Source organism: Cicer arietinum, chromosome 1 (genome assembly GCF_000331145.2).
Source record: "Cicer arietinum cultivar CDC Frontier isolate Library 1 chromosome 1, Cicar.CDCFrontier_v2.0, whole genome shotgun sequence".
NCBI lineage: Eukaryota > Viridiplantae > Streptophyta > Magnoliopsida > Fabales > Fabaceae > Cicer > Cicer arietinum.
The window spans coordinates 44,548,311-44,566,719 of record NC_021160.2 but is presented as its reverse complement, the minus strand read 5'-3'; the positions used below and the strand labels follow the sequence as shown (position 1 = coordinate 44,566,719).

Below are 18,409 nucleotides of genomic sequence, written 5' to 3'. Positions count from 1 at the left end.
TGAAAATATTTGGACACTCCGCTTTTATGTATCCTTGCTTGCCACACTCAAAAAAAAAGTGAAGTTTTGATTTGTAGTGGAAACATCATTCATCCTAAAAGTTTCCTTTTCTTAAACGTTTTATCATTTTGAAGGAACATACCAAATTTCTTTACTAGGAAGGTGATGTTCTCATCTCCATCTGAGTTCTAATCATATATTTGTTCTTTTGACTTTATTTCCAAGGCAATGCTTTTTGGCTTCCTTTCTAGAATTTCATTCTTTTCTAGTATTCCAAGTTCAATCTCATGTTCTTAGAGTTTTCTAAAAAGTGTAGAAAGAGACATCTTTGACAGGCTTTTCTTTTCAAAAAAATTCGTTACTTTAGGTTGTCATGCCCTTGTTAATGATCTTATAACTTTAAGATTCAATTCATCATTAGTGAAGATCTTGCCAAGCGCCATCAAGTGGTTGGTCATATGAGAAAATCTTTTCTACAAGTCTAGAATAGGTTCTTCGGGCTGCATATGAAACAACTCGTATTCTTGAGATAAAGTATTAATTTAGAATATTTTACATTAATTGTTCCTTCATGGGTTGTTTCAAGAGTATCCCAAATTTATTTGGCAGTTTTGCAAGGAGACACGGGGAAGAACTCGTCCATTCCAAGTGTCGATTGTAACATGTTTTTAGCCTTTTTATCAAACAACACTTTCCTTTTGTCATCATCTATCCATGAGCCTTTTTTCTTTATCTATTCTTCATTGTTAATGATTGTCTTTGGAGCATAGGGGGTCATTTTCTACAACATCCCAAATATCATCTCCTTGTGACTCAAGATATGCTTGCATGCGTATCTTCTTGAAATCATAGTTTTCTTGTGGGAAAGCCATGAATAAGGATCGATGAGCAAATTTCCAAAACCTACTCTTATACCAATTGTTAGTATAGAGGCGCACCTAAGAGGGGGGTGAATTAGGTGTTTAAAAATTTTCTGGTATTTAGAGACTAAGTGGATTATTTTTCTGACTATGAGTTAGAGTATAGTAAAATATAAATGGCAGAAAAATAAAGAACACAAAGAATTTATCCTAGTTCCCATTACAACCAATGGTACGTACAATCCTCTGGCACACCACAAGATATTTTCAAATATTGTTAGAATAAGTACAAGTCTAACTCTAAGACTTCAATTACAAACTCTTAACAATCTGCCTAAGATAGCACACCACTATCTTAGTTTACACTACTTGAAGAAAATACGCCACTTTCTTCAAACAGCACAATAACTTAGTTAATTTAAAATAATGATTTTGATTGTAATCAAGAGGGTATAACAGTTGATGCTTTCTTGTACAATGATATCAATCTAATATAATTTCGAGTACAACAGAGAACCTTTCTCAACGATATGACAATATAAAACATGTACTTGAAATATGAAAGTATGACTTTGGATAATTCACAAAATATTTCATAAAGTTGTTCAAAGTTGTTCTGATTTTTTTTTTTTGTTAAACTTGAGACTATGAGGCATTTATACTCCTACGACATCACTTCGGATAAATGGCAATTATTCTTGGAAGTTTGATGAATATATGCAATGATCCAGAATCAACCTAAGTGTAGTCGAATACACTTCTTTAACACTCAAATTTTTCAAACAATTTGTGGTTGTATTCGAATATAGATCCATGTAGTCGAATACAGATGACTGAAATTTGCCACTACTTGGTTTTGTATTCGGCTACATCATGTTGTAGTCGAATACAAATGTGTAGTTTTTGCTACTGACTTGGTTTTGTATTCGGCTACACATATATGTAGTCGAATATAACCTTGACTTTGGTCAAAAATTTGATTTTCAAACACTGTTCATGTAGCTTGACACTTTGAAAATTCTTTTGATGCATATCCTAGAGTTTAGATGAAGTAATCAAGATTCTCATGTGCATTTGAAATGTATTAGATTGTATCGTGTACCTTAAAATGTAAGACTTCTAGCTCATTGACAATGGTTGACTTGATGTTGACTTCTCTTAGCATCTTTGAACTTGCAACTTGATCATTTTAAATTGTCTTTGTCTTCATCTAAAATATAGATAGTCTTGTATATTTATAATTTGTAACTTACAAGTAGTAACAACGACACTTACATCAATATATAATCAATAATTTGTTTGAAAAAATATAAAACTATTTCACTTTTAGATGCTCTCAACTACTCTAACTCTACACACTAATTTCCAACAATTACAACACTTGACACACAAACAATTTAATATCTACATAATCATATACAAATTCACATAGTTAATCCAAAAATTAGCACCAAGATTTATGTTCATCTCATAACTCAAATGATGATTCTAACACATGTAACATACTCTCATAAAAGACTAATTGTTCCAAATTGATCACGACTAATGTTTCCTTTGAATTAATCATCACTCAAAAGTTACAACAAACTAAATCAAAGATTTTCAAGTAGGAGATAAGATAATTAATTATTTACTAAAAGGTAGAACGCACTACCAAAATCAAATTGAATGAGGTAGTACATAAACCACATTAAAGGTTACACATCATTCTAAAAATTGATTTTTAGACTTAAATTATTATAAAATGTATCACTAATAATTTAGCTCCCAAAAAATCATTGAGAATTCAAAGTTTTTCCTTAAATTACTTTTCAATAAATCACGTCTAAATAAAAGCAACTACAATAAATCACGTTTCTAAATACAATAAAAATAAAATAATTCACGTGTATTTTTAAAATCTATAAGATTTTTAAAATTTCACCGATACTTCAGTCATTAAACACACATTTCTAAATAATTAACCACTATAAAAATTATTATTCTCAACCTATATTTGGAAAGAAAATTTAAACTATATAGATAGATAGAAAATTTTCCAATAAATTAACAATTCCGAAATAGTTTCAATTTATTTTCTTATTTCTCAAAATTTAAAAAGCAACAAAATTGAATATTTATATACATTAAAGTAGTGCACCTAACACAAAGCATAATGCATACTTGGTTATGATAATGAATTATACTAATTGAGAAATCCACAAAATAACAACTTCCTCTTACACCAACTACTCAATAGCCTTATATATACATCCCCAGTTTCTATCAAGCCACAAAATTGGTCTAAAGCATAACACACCAGCAATTTTAATGATTGTAGAGGCATGTTCTAACCTTAAAAATTGGGTACCAAAAAAATGCAATTTTATAATATAAAAAATTGGTAAAATAAAGTTCAGTCTGTGTACACCTACATGATGCACTCTATACATATCAATCTACATGATGCATACCATTTTGTTAGATTAATTCATATAACAAGAAAATATACAAACAACATGTCATTTTCTCATATTAAACTCAAATATACATTTCGACAATGATAACACAACAACTATTCTACTCAAAAAAATATTTTACTCATAAAATACATAGAATCCAAAATTTATAAAACTTTTCAAAAGGAGTTTCACTTCCTCTTTTTTTTTAGTACTATTATAAATCACTAATGAGTTCTTAAAATCTAAAACTCCAACATCAAGTTAAACTCCAATGAGTTCATAATATCATAATCAGTAAATCAATCATTCCAAAGAAATATCCCAACACGCTCACAATTTAATATTCACATCAGTCCATCTAAACTAAAATAATAACAAATCGTTTTGATTTTATTAAAAACAACACATCGTAAAACATGTATTGGTGTCCACATAACAACAATTTTTTTTGATTTTCAACACGTTTTTATACATTCAGCAATGCGCCACGCCGCTCAGGAGCAGAATTTGCGCTTCAGGCGCAATTGAACAGTGTCAGGAATGTCAAAATGCGCCTCAGGCGTGGTTTTTGCGTATCAAATGCAAATCCTCTTATATCTGATGTATACTATATTTTTCTCCCTTTTTGGTTCTGGTTTCTTCCTGAAAATTGTAGTTATGGAACTTAACTTTCATTTTAACTTGGTTTGACTCCAATTGGATATCTACAACTTCATATATGACTTAAATACTCCATATAGGTCATGTTGATTTCTCACCAAAATTCAGCATTGCACCAAAACAAAGAAACAACGCAAAACTACGAAAAATCTATACTTAATCAAGGAAATAAGAACATCAACATTTTATTAAATTCAACAAAATATATCAAATAACTCCTTAAATTAACTAATGATTAAATATAGATAAGCCTAAAAACAATGAAAAATATGCATATGATGAAGAGTCGTCAATAGCCTACCTTCATGGTTATGTATGAAGCTCAAGTTCCTGATGTTGTCTATGTTAATTCTTGGACCCCAAACAACCAAGAAATGATATTGACGTATATTTGGCACCTTTAATTGATGATTTAAAGCATATGTGGGAGACAGGTGGGGAAACATGTGAGGGATATAGGAAATAACATTTTAATTTTAGGGCAATGTTGTTCGGCACAATTAATGATTTTCCAAAATACGTCAATCTACCAGGATATAGTTTTAAAGTTCAATGTACATGTACTATATCTAAAGAGAATACACATTGGATGCAGTTGAAACTTTGTAAAATTAATGTCTTTCTCGAACTATGCAAATCAAAAGGAAAAAAAAAAAGGAAGAGCTCTTATTGCATTGACAGGTGATTAGGGTCTTAATTTATTTATAGCAAGAATTAAGGCTTACTGTCTGATTGTGTCATCTGTTGTTTATTATTGTCTATTTACCATTTTCATTGTCTATTGTTTGTAAAATTGTTATAAGCATGTCTGGCTTGCAAATTAATCTATTAAAAATTATTTGAATGTTTCCTTGATGTTAAATGACTATGTGAAGGTCTTGGTATTGTTGAAATTTCAAATATAGTTTTCTACTAATTTTTTTGAAAACGGGCAAGATGTACCCTCTATTTAAATTTTGACGTACTCCAAATGACACCAAAATTTAACTCGGAGTTTTATATATATTGACTATTATTAGAATTTGATCTCATTATATTTTTCTAAGTTAAGAAACAAAAATTTCGTCGGACAAAAATATATTCGCGAAATTTTAAAATGTTTTAATTTGTAGATTTATTATAAAAAATTTAAGTTAAAGAAAAATTTATCCGTGAGCGAAATGTGACTCATTTAAGAACAAACTTGGAGATCAAACGAGATGATATGACTTAAAGTCAAAAAATATCTAGATACTTTTATAGGATATTAATATTTTATGGAGGGGCCAGTGAAAATATTTATATATTTTCTTATTAGGTAGTAAGACTTTGTAAGGACCAAAATAAGCCACCTCACTATCTCTTTTTGTGAGTGGACTAGAATGATTTGTGTAAAGATGATTTGGTGTGAAGTGATGGTTTAGAAAAATGGTTTGCAAATATTTTTTAGGACTCAGTGAAAATTATTCGTTGCAGAATAATTTAATTGAATTACAGAGGATTATTATCGACAAATATTATATGCATCACACATTACTATTGAATTCATCTTTCAATTGGATAATAAAGGAAGTAAATATTTTTACTAAAATAGATTTAAAAGTGAGTGATATGATGTAATTCTGACTAAGTGTCATAAAGGATAATTATGAGAATTTAGGATTAAATTTTTGTGGTTAGATATTTTTAATTTGAGATAGTTGATTAATTAATGAAAGGAGAAAATACATTTACCCCTCCCTATAAAAGAAATTAATGGCTGTCATCATCATCTTAATAACACTTCCTTTAATTTTTGAAACATATCTTCGTTCATTTCTCTCTAAACCCAAACATTCTCTTTCATTTTTTTAGCAACTTAGAAGTCTCTAATAAAAAAAACCTCCAACTGCAAATTGTTTGACTACTTGATAGAATCACAAATAGCTAACAATCACACTAGTTGAGGTAAACATTTCTCCCTTCTTTTACTTAAAATTGTATAGATTTTTTTTGTTTTATGTTTTGAGCTTTAATGTTGCTTGTTTATCTTTACAATGGTTGTTATTAATGTTTACGAATATAAATGAAATATTTTCAACTCTATTCTTTCAAAAATCAATAACCCTAAAAGAGTAAAATGAAAATGTGTTTTTTTTTTTTTTTTTGCTTTGGTGCATTGTTTATATTGAAATTAGATGAGTTAGTAACTTGAATAAATAAAAATGAAATCAAACCCCCAAAAAAATTACTAAGACCAAATGTGATGTGTCATAATGTGAAATTTTAAATTTTTGTATTTGTTTCAGTAACGTAATGAGTTGTTTTTCAATAAATGAGTTCGAACTGACAATAGAAAATTTATTATCGTGATTTAAGTTAGTAAATATAAGAAGACTTTTGCAAGTATATTTGGTTATGGTTTTTAATTAAAATGACAATTAGATGTTAATGTGTTTGGGGACCAAAGTAATATTTTTTTTCTTATTAAAAAAATACTCAACATTGTGAAAAGAGTATTTTAAAGTGAGTGATTGATAAAAAAAAATATTGATTAGTTTTCTTGAGTAATGTAACTTTGAGGTAAAGTTTATAACTCTCTATGTTTATGTAATTATCTCCTTGAGTCTCGAAAATGAATCAAGATTATTGACATCGAGTTAGCAGTGGGAAGAACTCTCAATATTTTATGTTTGTTGTGTTGAAATTTTTAAGGAAAAGAGATAGAAATAAAAAGGTCATGGCAAAAAATTTGGAATACATTTTGAAATAGTGGTAAATAAAATATTGTGGTTTGTTTTAATTCAAAAGTATTTGAGTAGTAGAAATTTTATGAACATTAGAGAAGTTAGGAAAAAGTTTTCTTGTGATTTTTAATGGTGGTATAAATTGAAATTTGGAGTCGTTTGAAATTTGAAATCATATGAGTTGTTGTCCTTGATTATTTAAGGTGTTTTAAACTAGGTATGGATTTGTAAATTTGTTTTGAAACACTTTGATGAATAAAATGAGTTTTAAAGGAGTTGTATATATATAGAAAAAGAGTTCAAAAATTTGTTCAAAATTTGGTTTTAAGTGGAATTTATGCTAAATTACATCTGTGGTCCCTTAACTTAATTTCAGGTAACGTTTTAGTCTTTTATCTTTTTTTTTTCCCGACCATGTCCTTTATTTTAATTTTAAGTGACAATTTGATATTTTATGTTTTAAAATTTCAATAATGTTATCCTTTCTTATACAAAAATTCAAAAAAAATTTAATCAAAACTCATAAAATTAATTATATTCTTCAATATAATACAAATTTCATCAAATTCGTAACGCAAAACTTCAAATAAACTCATATTTTCATACTTTATTTGATATTGTTAGGAATAAAGGACTAAATCGGGAAGAAAAAAAAAAGATAAATGACTAAAACGTTACCTGAAATTAAGTTAAGGGACCACAGCTGTAATTTAGCCTGGATTTTATGATTACGGTGTTAAAAGTTCTCTCTACGGGGTTTTGGTGAAAACAAGATTTCCATATTTGTAGTTAGAACCAAAAAAATTAGTCTTTAATATTGAATTTCCCATTTTAGTGAAGAGATTTAACTATAAGAAGCAAAGTTTTAAACTTTATGAATTTGAGAAGAGTTCGCATTTAAAAATAAAAAAAAATAAAATAAAAAGTTCGAGCTTTGCATGTCAATAAAGTTTGAACAAGAAATATTCACTTTATGAATAAAATTTTAATCTTAAGTTTTAAAATTGAAAGTTTTAATTTTTATAATAAAGATGTCAACTTTATGCTAAAATTTGAGGTTGAAGAAGTATTTAATTAGGTATTTTGAAAATCAATGTTTGATTATAATTTTAGATTTTGATATGTGGTTTTACTAGGAATGAAGATTTTAGTTGGAGATTTAAAAGAAAATTGTGAACTTGAAAAATATTTTGTGTTGATGAGAAAATGTGGTTTTTGTGTGAAAGTTTATATACAATGCATAGTTAATAAAGTTTAAGGTTTCAAAAATGTCAAATTGAAAGAATCGTGATTTTGAATAGATAGAGTATTGGAAATCTTATAGCATCTCCAACAGTTGTCAAATACATTCGTCTATCAGAGTGTAGTTACGTAAAATTCAGTTTTTGGATAATTCATTGTTGAACTTGTTTCAAGTTGTATTCACAATTCCATGATAAAAAAATAGACGCGGATGAAGTGATTTTCTCTTTCAAGATATGAAAGAACAAGTAACACATGTTAGGGGATATTTATAGTCATCACTAGCAAATTAATAGTTAATACAAAATAAATCAATTTTAAAGTAATATGTAAAGCATGTGTTAAGAAAGTAAAATTATTTTTTTATGGAAAGTTTCTATGAATTTCAAATTTAAAGTAAGTCAAATATATAAAGTGATTATCTCTCCCGCGTAAATAGTTTGGTTGGTGAAGTAAAATATATCTAAAGAGAATCAAGTAAGGATTTTCTCGATTCAAACTCGAAAAACTAATATAAATTTACTAATTTAATAATATTTGCCTATAAAAATACATGCTCATAAATTTTGTTTTTTAAGTTAATTATGTAAATAATCTAAATTTTATAATTTTTTGTACTTTTAATTATAAAAATATCTAAAACTTTTAATTAAAAAAACAGATTTTTCAATTAGGTTTGATTTTGAAATAAACAAAAGCTAATTTAGAGAAAAATAAAACAACAATTTATGTTTTTGTATTTAAGATGAAATATTAACTTGACATTTAATAAATTTATTTTTTCATATCTTATTTTCCTGCATTTTATATTATGAATTTCCTACATGGATATTAACTAAAACATGTGAGAAAGTTTGAATAGTTCAAATTTATAAGTTATATTTTTAGAGGGAAATTAAAATTAATTAGTTTTTATTAGAGAAGAAGAAATTATTATTATTATCGATGACTAATTAAATTCTATTAAATTTTAAAATTCTTGAATAATTTGTATAAATTACCTCAAATTTTGAAAACCATTTTTATTAAATTTTGAATGTTTGTTTTTCGAAATAAAATTTTGAAGGTAAGTTTATATTTTAGTTTATGTATAGAAGATTATAATTACATTTACCATTTTAAAATTTAAGGATAAAGTTTTAAATTGTTTTGAACTCTAATTCTTTTTTAAAAAATTACAGAGTTTTTTCAAAAATAAATATAAATTAATTATAGTAAACAGATTATTTCAAACTATCAACTTATCACGTTCCCTTTAAAAAAGTGAGTAATTATTAACAAAGAATAATAAAAATCATGCTAAAAAGTAAAATTAATCTATTTCAAAAAAAAATGAAATCTAATAAAATTAATCAAATTATGCTTAAGATTTTATTAAAGATTTACTATATATTTAACTAAATAAAATGATTTAATATGAAACTTGTATTTTTAAGTATAATTCGATTAATGTATAAATATTTTAAATCTTGAAATTGTATATTTTACGATATATAAATAATCTATGAAATACTTAAATAAATAATTTTTTTATTTAGGGATTATTATTAAATAACATATTATTCTTTACCAAAAAAAATTACTTAGTTTAGAAAAAATTAAGGAACGTTTATGCTTTTAAGTTTAATTTTTCTTTTCGCCCAAACAAAAAGTTTAAATTCTTTTAATTCTAAAAGTAATTTGTATAACAATGTGTATAAGATTTTTTTTAATAATTTGTGTTAAAATTTGTCTAAATATTAAAAATTATGTAGATATAATATATATATATATATATATATATATATATATATATATATATATATATATATATATATATATATATATATATATATATATATATATATATATATATATATATATATATATATATATATATATATATATATATATATATATATATATATATATATATATATATATATATATATATATATATATATATATATATATATATATATATATATATATATATATATATATATATATATATATATATATATATATATATATATATATATATATATATATATATATATATATATATATATATATATATATATATATATATATATATATATATATATATATATATATATATATATATATATATATATATATATATATATATATATATATATATATATATATATATATATATATATATATATATATATATATATATATATATATATAATATATATATATAGAATTTTTTTAGTTATATGTTGAATGTCTTTATTAATGTGATTGATTTTATTGAGTTTAATTGGACTGCAATTCTAGTGTGATTAATTTTATTTGACCATAACTCATTTTTTATTTTATTTTTATATTAGCCTTTATTTCCACAGCCATCTTAAATAGCCACTGGCAAACAAGGCAATGCTTGCCACGCTTCCAAAATGACTACTAAGTCTAACATCAATTATCAACAATTTATCTTTGCAATTTTATGCATTGCTTTGGTCTTCATGAACTCGGGTAACAAACTATTTGCATTACTAAATTTTTGTGCATTTTAAATAGATAAAATTGTACTAAAAGTTTATTCTGATCTAGTTGGTAATATTTACAAGAAAATATTAAAAATATATATTACTAAATTCTAATATAATGTTTCTTGAAATTTGTTGTAGACACCATGTGTTGGTATGTCCCTCTACAAAACTATGATGTTCCCTCTACGTTTCTAATGACATTTTCTTTTATTAGCAGGAGTAATGAGTGAAGTTATTGGCTATAGTGCTTGCTTTGGCAAAGGACCATGTCCAAATGATCAAGCTTGTTTCAAGTTTTGTATAGGAAATAGCTTCCCTAAAGGTGGCAAATGTATTGGAAATGTATGTTGTTGCCAGGAATAAATATGTCTACAATAGAGGTCGAATAACTTATAAATACAATAATACATCATTTTCGTTTGAATTACATTATATTTTTACATTCATTCAATTTTATTGATTCAAAAATGTTTTATGTACAATTTAAACTAGAGATTTACATAACAAAGTATTAAAATAAAAAGTTAATTTAAATTTGAACTTAAAATTAAAATAAAAAAAAGTGTTAGAAAACTGTACCGATAGAAACGAGTATTACGAAATAAAAATTCTAATTCATATTAAATGGTTACAAAATAAGCATGATTCAAATTTTCGAAATCCTATTTCCTTATTTAATTCAAACTAATAATAGAATATTATTTCAATTTTTTTTCAATTATTACATGATTACAAAATAAGTAACATTTATTATTGGAAAACTGTAATTATTGCACCGTGAGAATGTCATATGTACAACTGGCTACGAAAAGTTATTGTCCTCCCTCAACTCCTACGAAAAATTTGCATCTTTTTTGTTGTCAGAATTAAAACAAATTAAAAAATATTTTTTTTAGGAAGATCATATTTATTAGGTCAATAAAGCAATAGAACCAAAATAAATAAATAAACTAATAAAACAAAATTATGTTGAAATTATTTTTTCAATAGCAAAGAGATTAAAATTTATAAGTCTCACAAGCGCATTTGAAATGGTAGAAATTTTGCATGACATTTTATATGTTGGAATACGGATTCAAAATTGCAAATGGCTTGTTTGATTGTATTTTACTTTTTAGTTTTTAAAAATTATTTTATAAATAAATTTTTAAAAAACTGTTTTTAAAAAGAAAAATTTAGAAAAATTTATTTGGTAACTCCAATTTCTAAAACTGTTTTTGATAACAGAGTAAAAAAACAGAAAAATAAAAAGTAAAACACAATTTATCTGTTTTGCTTTTTTTTTTAAAAAAATATAATATAAAAATATTTTTATAAGACAGTTTTTAAAAACAAGTAATCCAAACAAATTTTTTAATTTTAAAATTTTAAAATACTAAAATAGAATTTTTGGGATGTAAATCAAACAAACCTTAGTTTCTTTACAAAATCTTCTGCAAGACTTGTTAAAACAAAAAATTATAATATATCAAAATATTAAGTAAATAAGTAAAAATATAATATTTTTATTAGTGAGAAAGGTTTATGGACACGACGGATAAGAACACCTCAAACTTCCACCTTGATTTTGAGTTGAGTTTCAGGAAAACCTAAATCCGCACTCGGTGATAGCAAATTTTCTGCATCAAAGTCAGGACAAACTCAAATGATTCAATTACTTTCAATCTGGAACCACTTTGCAGGTGAAAACATTTGAAAAACAACTATATTACACTACTGAGTACAAACTATGCCGCGTAACAGTCAACTTGCTTCCCCAGCAGCTCCTATTGAAACATCAAACTTTGTTTTTTAAGGTTACACACAGAGTCTAACATGCTATGAAAAATTAAATTACATTTTTCTTTCTTCTTCTTCTAGTTCGTATCTCTCTCTTAGAATATTACACATACAACAGAGCCGATAGCAATCAATTGAATTATATTATCCAATCTTTAGCTTGAACAACAACCAACTCTCTTCAGGGCAGAAACATCATTTTTAAGATCTATTTTCTCTCCTTTGGCTGGCACAGACGCGTTTCCATTTTCAGCACCCTCTACAGCTTTCTTGCTAACAATACGGTAGATCTGAGTGAGAACTTCAGCAAATGCATTCTCTACGTTAGAAGCCTCAAGAGCTGAGGTTTCCATGAAGTAAAGTGATTCTTTCTCAGCGTAAGACTTCCCATCTTCTGTTGATACAGCTACAAGATGACGAAGATCTGACTTGTTCCCAACAAGCATCACAACAATGTTTGAATCTGTGTGGTTTCGCAGTTCTTTCAGCCATCTGTCGACGTTCTCAAATGTTGCATGGCGTGTGACGTCATATACAAGAAGTGCACCGACTGCCCCGCGATAGTAAGCACTGGTGATGGCACGATACCTGCAGATAGAAAAAATGTGAATTATTAACATGAATTTGGTAGTAAAGTCAGATAAAAAAATTGGCTACTTGTTACACATCATTATTCACAACAATGGATTGGTAAGCAACAATACAGCCATTGTGTTCATTAAGGTGGTTTAGGTACAAGGAAAATCTACAGAAATCAAGACAAGACTTATTGTATTCTAAGCCCTTGGCTACAGAACTTGAATGATACTGCAACTCCATACCTACCATTTGTAAGCTGGAATATCACATATTTGACAATTCTGCTGAACAAAGATTAGAGGCATCGCGATGTTATTGGGACACATCAAGAATATTCAAAGTTGTGTATCCTTAGATTTCTACTCCTAATAATAACTAGACTATAATACCATAGAAGTGTTTTAATAAACTGAAAATCCTCGTTGAATTGATGGTTCCCTTGAACAGTATACATCCCATATGAAGATAGAAAGTAGAGTATTAACTCCTCTAACTGAAAAACTAATATAAAAAAATAAACTAACTATCCTGTTGTACTGTTTAACATTCATTCAATAACCGGCACATCAGATTCCACATAGGTATCTCACCCCATAATTCTGTCACCCCTAGCTCAAAAATAGCAATTAAGTAAGAAATAAAACCTGAGAGTGTGTGGTTCCATTATTCTTCAGGCCCACGTGTTAATAACGGGAAAATAATCCAAATATTGTTGGAACAGAATTATTACTTAACCCAAAGTATCTATAGATGGTAAACCACAGTATATATGTTTAAGTGATATGGACAATATTGAATCTAAATCGACAAAGCCTTTGGAATGAAAAATATCAACAGTAGTAGTTTATTCTAACTAGCAGGATGCTAGATGGGGATTTTCTTTTCTTTTCTTACGGGGAAGGAGAATTTAGTTTTCAAGGAAAAATTTGATGAAAAGACTACATATGAAATTGTTTAACTCTTGAAGCGAATAGTTGATGGTAAACTGAACAAGAGGCCAATATATTACTACTGTAGTGTAAATCTATTTACCATCTTGCATTGATTGCAGTGTTGAAATGGGATGAATATGTAATGAGAGGAACAATGAAGATTATAACTGGTTAAAATATCATGTGTTAACAATTCAAACTCTATATAAACCCACAACTCAACAGTTTATCACATGTAAAAGAGTAGTTTTCCATTTGGCAGAGAGGGGACCCTCTGAGGACACTATGCTCCACCCCCGCCTACCATAGGCAACTTTCCTTAGGAGTTAAGATACATGCCACTTATTTGCATCAAGTTTAACACATTCTATGTAGTAAACATTGGAGGAGAAAAATTGATAACTCTTCAAAATTCTATTATGACCTAATTATTAGCTGGCCCGCGAAAAGAATATAACCAAATTCTATTAGTATATGCTTAACCGAGGTTGGTGCTTAACTTTATTTTGCAACAATTGCAATCATATGCTTCATATATGGGACAGTTTGATTGGTCGAGATCATAGATGACCAAAGCATAAAGAACAGAAGAACCCACACATAGCAACATTCCAAATCCCTACCAGCTATAAGATGGAAATGCAAAAATAAGAGCATGTTTGATTTGGAGAAATGTTTTTCTGTGTATACTGATAATTACAACAATGACACCTTATTTTGCTCTATTTCTTCTTTCCAAAGATTTCTATAAGAAAACGTTTGAAAAAAGGAAATAAAGTGAAAACAAAGTAGCAAATTTTTAATATGTATAAAAATAAAAACAGAAAACATTCTTTTGAAACCAAACAAACCTTATATTTCAAAATAAGGCTTATATATCAAACTAAGATCACAAACCAAGCTAATTATGCTATAATTCTCATAACTCTACCGTCAGCTCATGAAATATAATGTTAAAAATTGAACAACACAACAAGCAAAGAAAGCTTTTCCCAGTACAAGGTTCGGTTACAAAAGTTGAATATACTAATAGAAAAATTGAAATAATGCTTAATGAAATATTCATTAAAAGACATGTACTCCATCTCGAATGAAATATAAACAAAAATATATCAAATTACGCATATTAAAACAGGTAGTTGATTGTCCTTAAGTCCTAACTCAACTGGAAAATGTCAATATTGTTAAGTTAGACATCATGTCTCAGGTTTGAACTCGGGACTTTGCAGTTGTGTGTGAGTTTCTAGTAGTAATTATATTATCTTATCTATAGACCAAAAAAAGGTAGCTTTTTAATCAATGCAATCCCAATTATTTCTATAGTCTAAATTACTCTCTATAACTAATAAATTGGATCATTGAAAATATAAATAGTTAAATTAAATGATGGATATTTTAAAGATGCAATCATTAAATATGAGAAAAATTGTTAATTGTTTATATTTCATTTCAAAATATGTGTTAATTTTACTTATATTTCATTCGGGAGAAAGTAGAGTTTTAATTAAAGACAAGAAGATCAATATTTTATCGGCAACACACAACTAATCAACATATACAGTCTTTGGAACAGATTTGGTGGAGAGAGAATACATGTTGATAAACTTTTCAGAGGCATTGACTAAAAAAACCTTACTCCCTCCATTTCAAAATATAAGCAAAAATGAATCAACAAAAGTTGATGTATTTGGTCAAAAATTTCCGTCAAATACATCCATTTTTGTTGACCCACTTATGTTTATATTTTGAGACGAAAATAGTACATTAAATTATGTGAAAAGGTAGATTTAGACTTTTTCTACATTAAAACTGCTCCTTTCCCCTTCCCTTGTTTGAACCAAACATAACTAATGAAAAATCAGTGTGCTATAGCATTGCTTGTACATATAAGAGGGAGACATAAGGTGGTTTGCTGATGATGGAGAAGGGGCTTGGGGATTGAGAAGTATAAGATGCTGAGTTTGATCTCCACCTACTAACTTTCTAACAATTACTAACAACTAACTTTGGTTGTTAATAAAAAAACCATTATAAGAAGCACATGTAGCACAATCTAGTCAAATATTGAAAAGTACAAGGCCAAGTTCAACCTAACATGGTTTTACTTTTTAATACTAGTCATTTGAATAGGGTGTCCTTGTCGGATGCATTCCTAATACAAAAAATAAAACATAACAAGCATCAGGAAATCATTATACAAATTCAAGTTTATTTGGATATTATTAAGTTAGAAGTTTGAAGACGGAAAATTTTCATTCCATCAAATATATAAATTTAGTTATTATTGTAACAATGAAATAGGATACTAAACTCAATGTTAATTTACAATAACAATATACATCATTCAATTGAAGACTTGAAGTTTAAAACTACTCAATAAAATAGGAACAAAATTTTCCTGAAAAACCGAAAAGTCAAAAGGAATGGCTAGAGTATGTAATTAAAGGGTCTCACTAACCAGGTTTAAACAAGATATAGAAATATTTTATTGGAAACCATATAATTCAATTCAATGCACTATAATAAAAGGGTTTCACTGACTAGGTTTAAACAAGAAATAGACATATTTTATTGGAAACCATTTAAAATTAAGTTCAATGCACTATAAATTTCAAAACCTACATTTGCCAATAAAAATCTTTTAATTTTAATTCCTTAACTAAATGCCCTAAAATTAGTACTATGTGCCAAAATTAAAATCATCTTTTGTCCGTAAAGCCTAGTTCAACTGGAAATGCAAATATTGCTAGGCTGGATATTTTTTGTGGTGACCTGGGATCTCAATTTTGTGTGTGTGAGTTTATTAGTGGTGCTTGTTACTTTGTCTGCCAACCAAAAAATAAATTGATAAACCATCATTTTAGTCCATGAAAGTATAGGACACTGTCACTTTGGTTCCTGACTCGGCAAAAAACCCAAATTAGTTCATCAAAATATCAATCATTTTAGTTCCAAATGTTATAACGGTCATGGACTATTTTGACACCAAATTGTATCTTTCAAAGACTTTTATGATAATAAGTTTTATCTTTCAAGAATTATTTTGATATTTGATGACTAATTTGGAGTTTTGCTGAGTCAAAATCAAAATGGCAACGTCTTATACTTTTAGGGACTAAAATGTTAGTTTAACAAAAAAATCATATACTAGATGCCGACAAGTGTTAGAATTTATATCCATTAAACTCTTATTATTGTTTTTGACAAAATTCAACTCTTGCTTTTTACTTATAAACAAAAAGTCAAAAATATTGGACCTCCTTACAAATGGTCCAAATTCCACCGCTAATATGGAAAAATCATCACAGCACTTATTTCCTTACCCCCTAATAGAAGTATTAATTACCTATTTACCAATGCTAACTCCACAAACGCAAAAATTCACATCTTCTTCCACTTTTGTTCGTTAACAACAACAATAATTACGCTATATTTCTCAAATTGAACAAACACCACACCACTCAATCAATCGAAAAGCACTTCAACGACACCAGATCACGATCCACTATACTACAATAGAAACACGAGATCAGATCCACTCAACAAAATTAACCTCCAAAAATCAAAACAGGCAAAATCTACAAATTCATTACTTAAGCACGATCTTCAATTTTTCAAACAAAACAAAAGATAAAACGATAGAGTAGTGAAATTGACCTCTCTTGACCAGCAGTATCCCAGATCTGAGCCTTGATGACTTTAGAATCAACATTCAAAGTACGAGTAGCGAACTCAACACCAATGGTGGATTTGGACTCAAGGTTGAACTCGTTCTTCGTGAAACGCGAGAGAAGATTCGATTTGCCGACACCGGAGTCGCCGATCAGAACTACCTTGAATAGATAGTCGTAGTCATCGTCTGCTCTGTAACCTGCCATTTCTGTTCTTATTCGACTCTGCTTTGTGCTCTGTGATGTTACTCAAAAAACAAGAGAGAGAAACTACGAAGAGTGCTGAGAAAGAAGAAAAGAAAGTGTAGAGTCGAGAAATGGGAGAATGTACAAAATAGCGCCGCAAGTTTATTCTTTTCCATTTTAAATAATTCGGATAAATAATTATATTTTGATTTATTTGAGTATTAGTCACTAACGAGTTTTTTGTACCGTTAAGAGAGACCGACCAATATAATTTTGTTTTTTTAGTCAGCCAAAATAATATGTTGCCGATTAGTTAGTTGGTGAGATTTTTTTATTTTGAGGTCTATCTGGTAAGATTTTTTATTTTAATAGATTAGTTAACATAATAGTTCCGATAATAAATCAATGTATTGAACTCAAATAATTAATTTATATTTTAAAAATTCGATCATAGTGAAAATGTTGGAAAAGGATATCAGTTTATTTATCATGAGAGAACGCTTGAAAGGACTTTGGAAGATTAACAATGGGTTTGATATGGTTGATGTTGGATACGAGTTCTAGATGGTGCGTTTCAACGTAGCCGCTGATAGAGACAAAATTGTAAGTGGAGGCCCTTGGATGATTTTTTATAATTGTCTCGTGACTTAAGATAGGAAAACCGATTTTATTGCTTCAGAAGGGATGACTAACGAGACTCTTGTATGGGTTTGTATTATGGACCTATGGATGGAGTATTATGTTAAGAGTATACTTCTTGCCATTGCCCTTGCCACCGCCAATGGAATACTCATAAAGGTTGAACTTCAAACTCTTGATGCTGTCCGGGGAAACTATGTTAAGAGTATGTGTG

At 27.7% G+C, this 18,409-nt stretch overlaps 1 protein-coding gene and 1 long non-coding RNA gene across 2 annotated transcripts; both read right to left on the bottom strand.

The window, feature by feature from the left end:
* Positions 1 to 12,039: 12,039 nt before the first annotated feature.
* LOC101493366 (ras-related protein RABA1b) lies at positions 12,040 to 17,713 on the bottom strand. Its single transcript, XM_004488958.3, has 2 exons — positions 17,357 to 17,713; positions 12,040 to 12,776 (listed from the first exon to the last, which is right to left on the bottom strand). The coding sequence occupies exons 1-2, from the start codon at positions 17,575 to 17,577 to the stop codon at positions 12,344 to 12,346; spliced, it is 654 nt and encodes a 217-aa protein (XP_004489015.1). The 5' UTR covers positions 17,578 to 17,713; the 3' UTR covers positions 12,040 to 12,343.
* On the bottom strand, positions 15,290 to 17,350 carry LOC140919297 (uncharacterized). The gene is made up of 2 exons (XR_012161997.1): positions 17,046 to 17,350; positions 15,290 to 15,851 (listed from the first exon to the last, which is right to left on the bottom strand). It is a non-coding gene; the product is annotated as an uncharacterized lncRNA (long non-coding RNA).
* Positions 17,714 to 18,409: the final 696 nt, after the last annotated feature.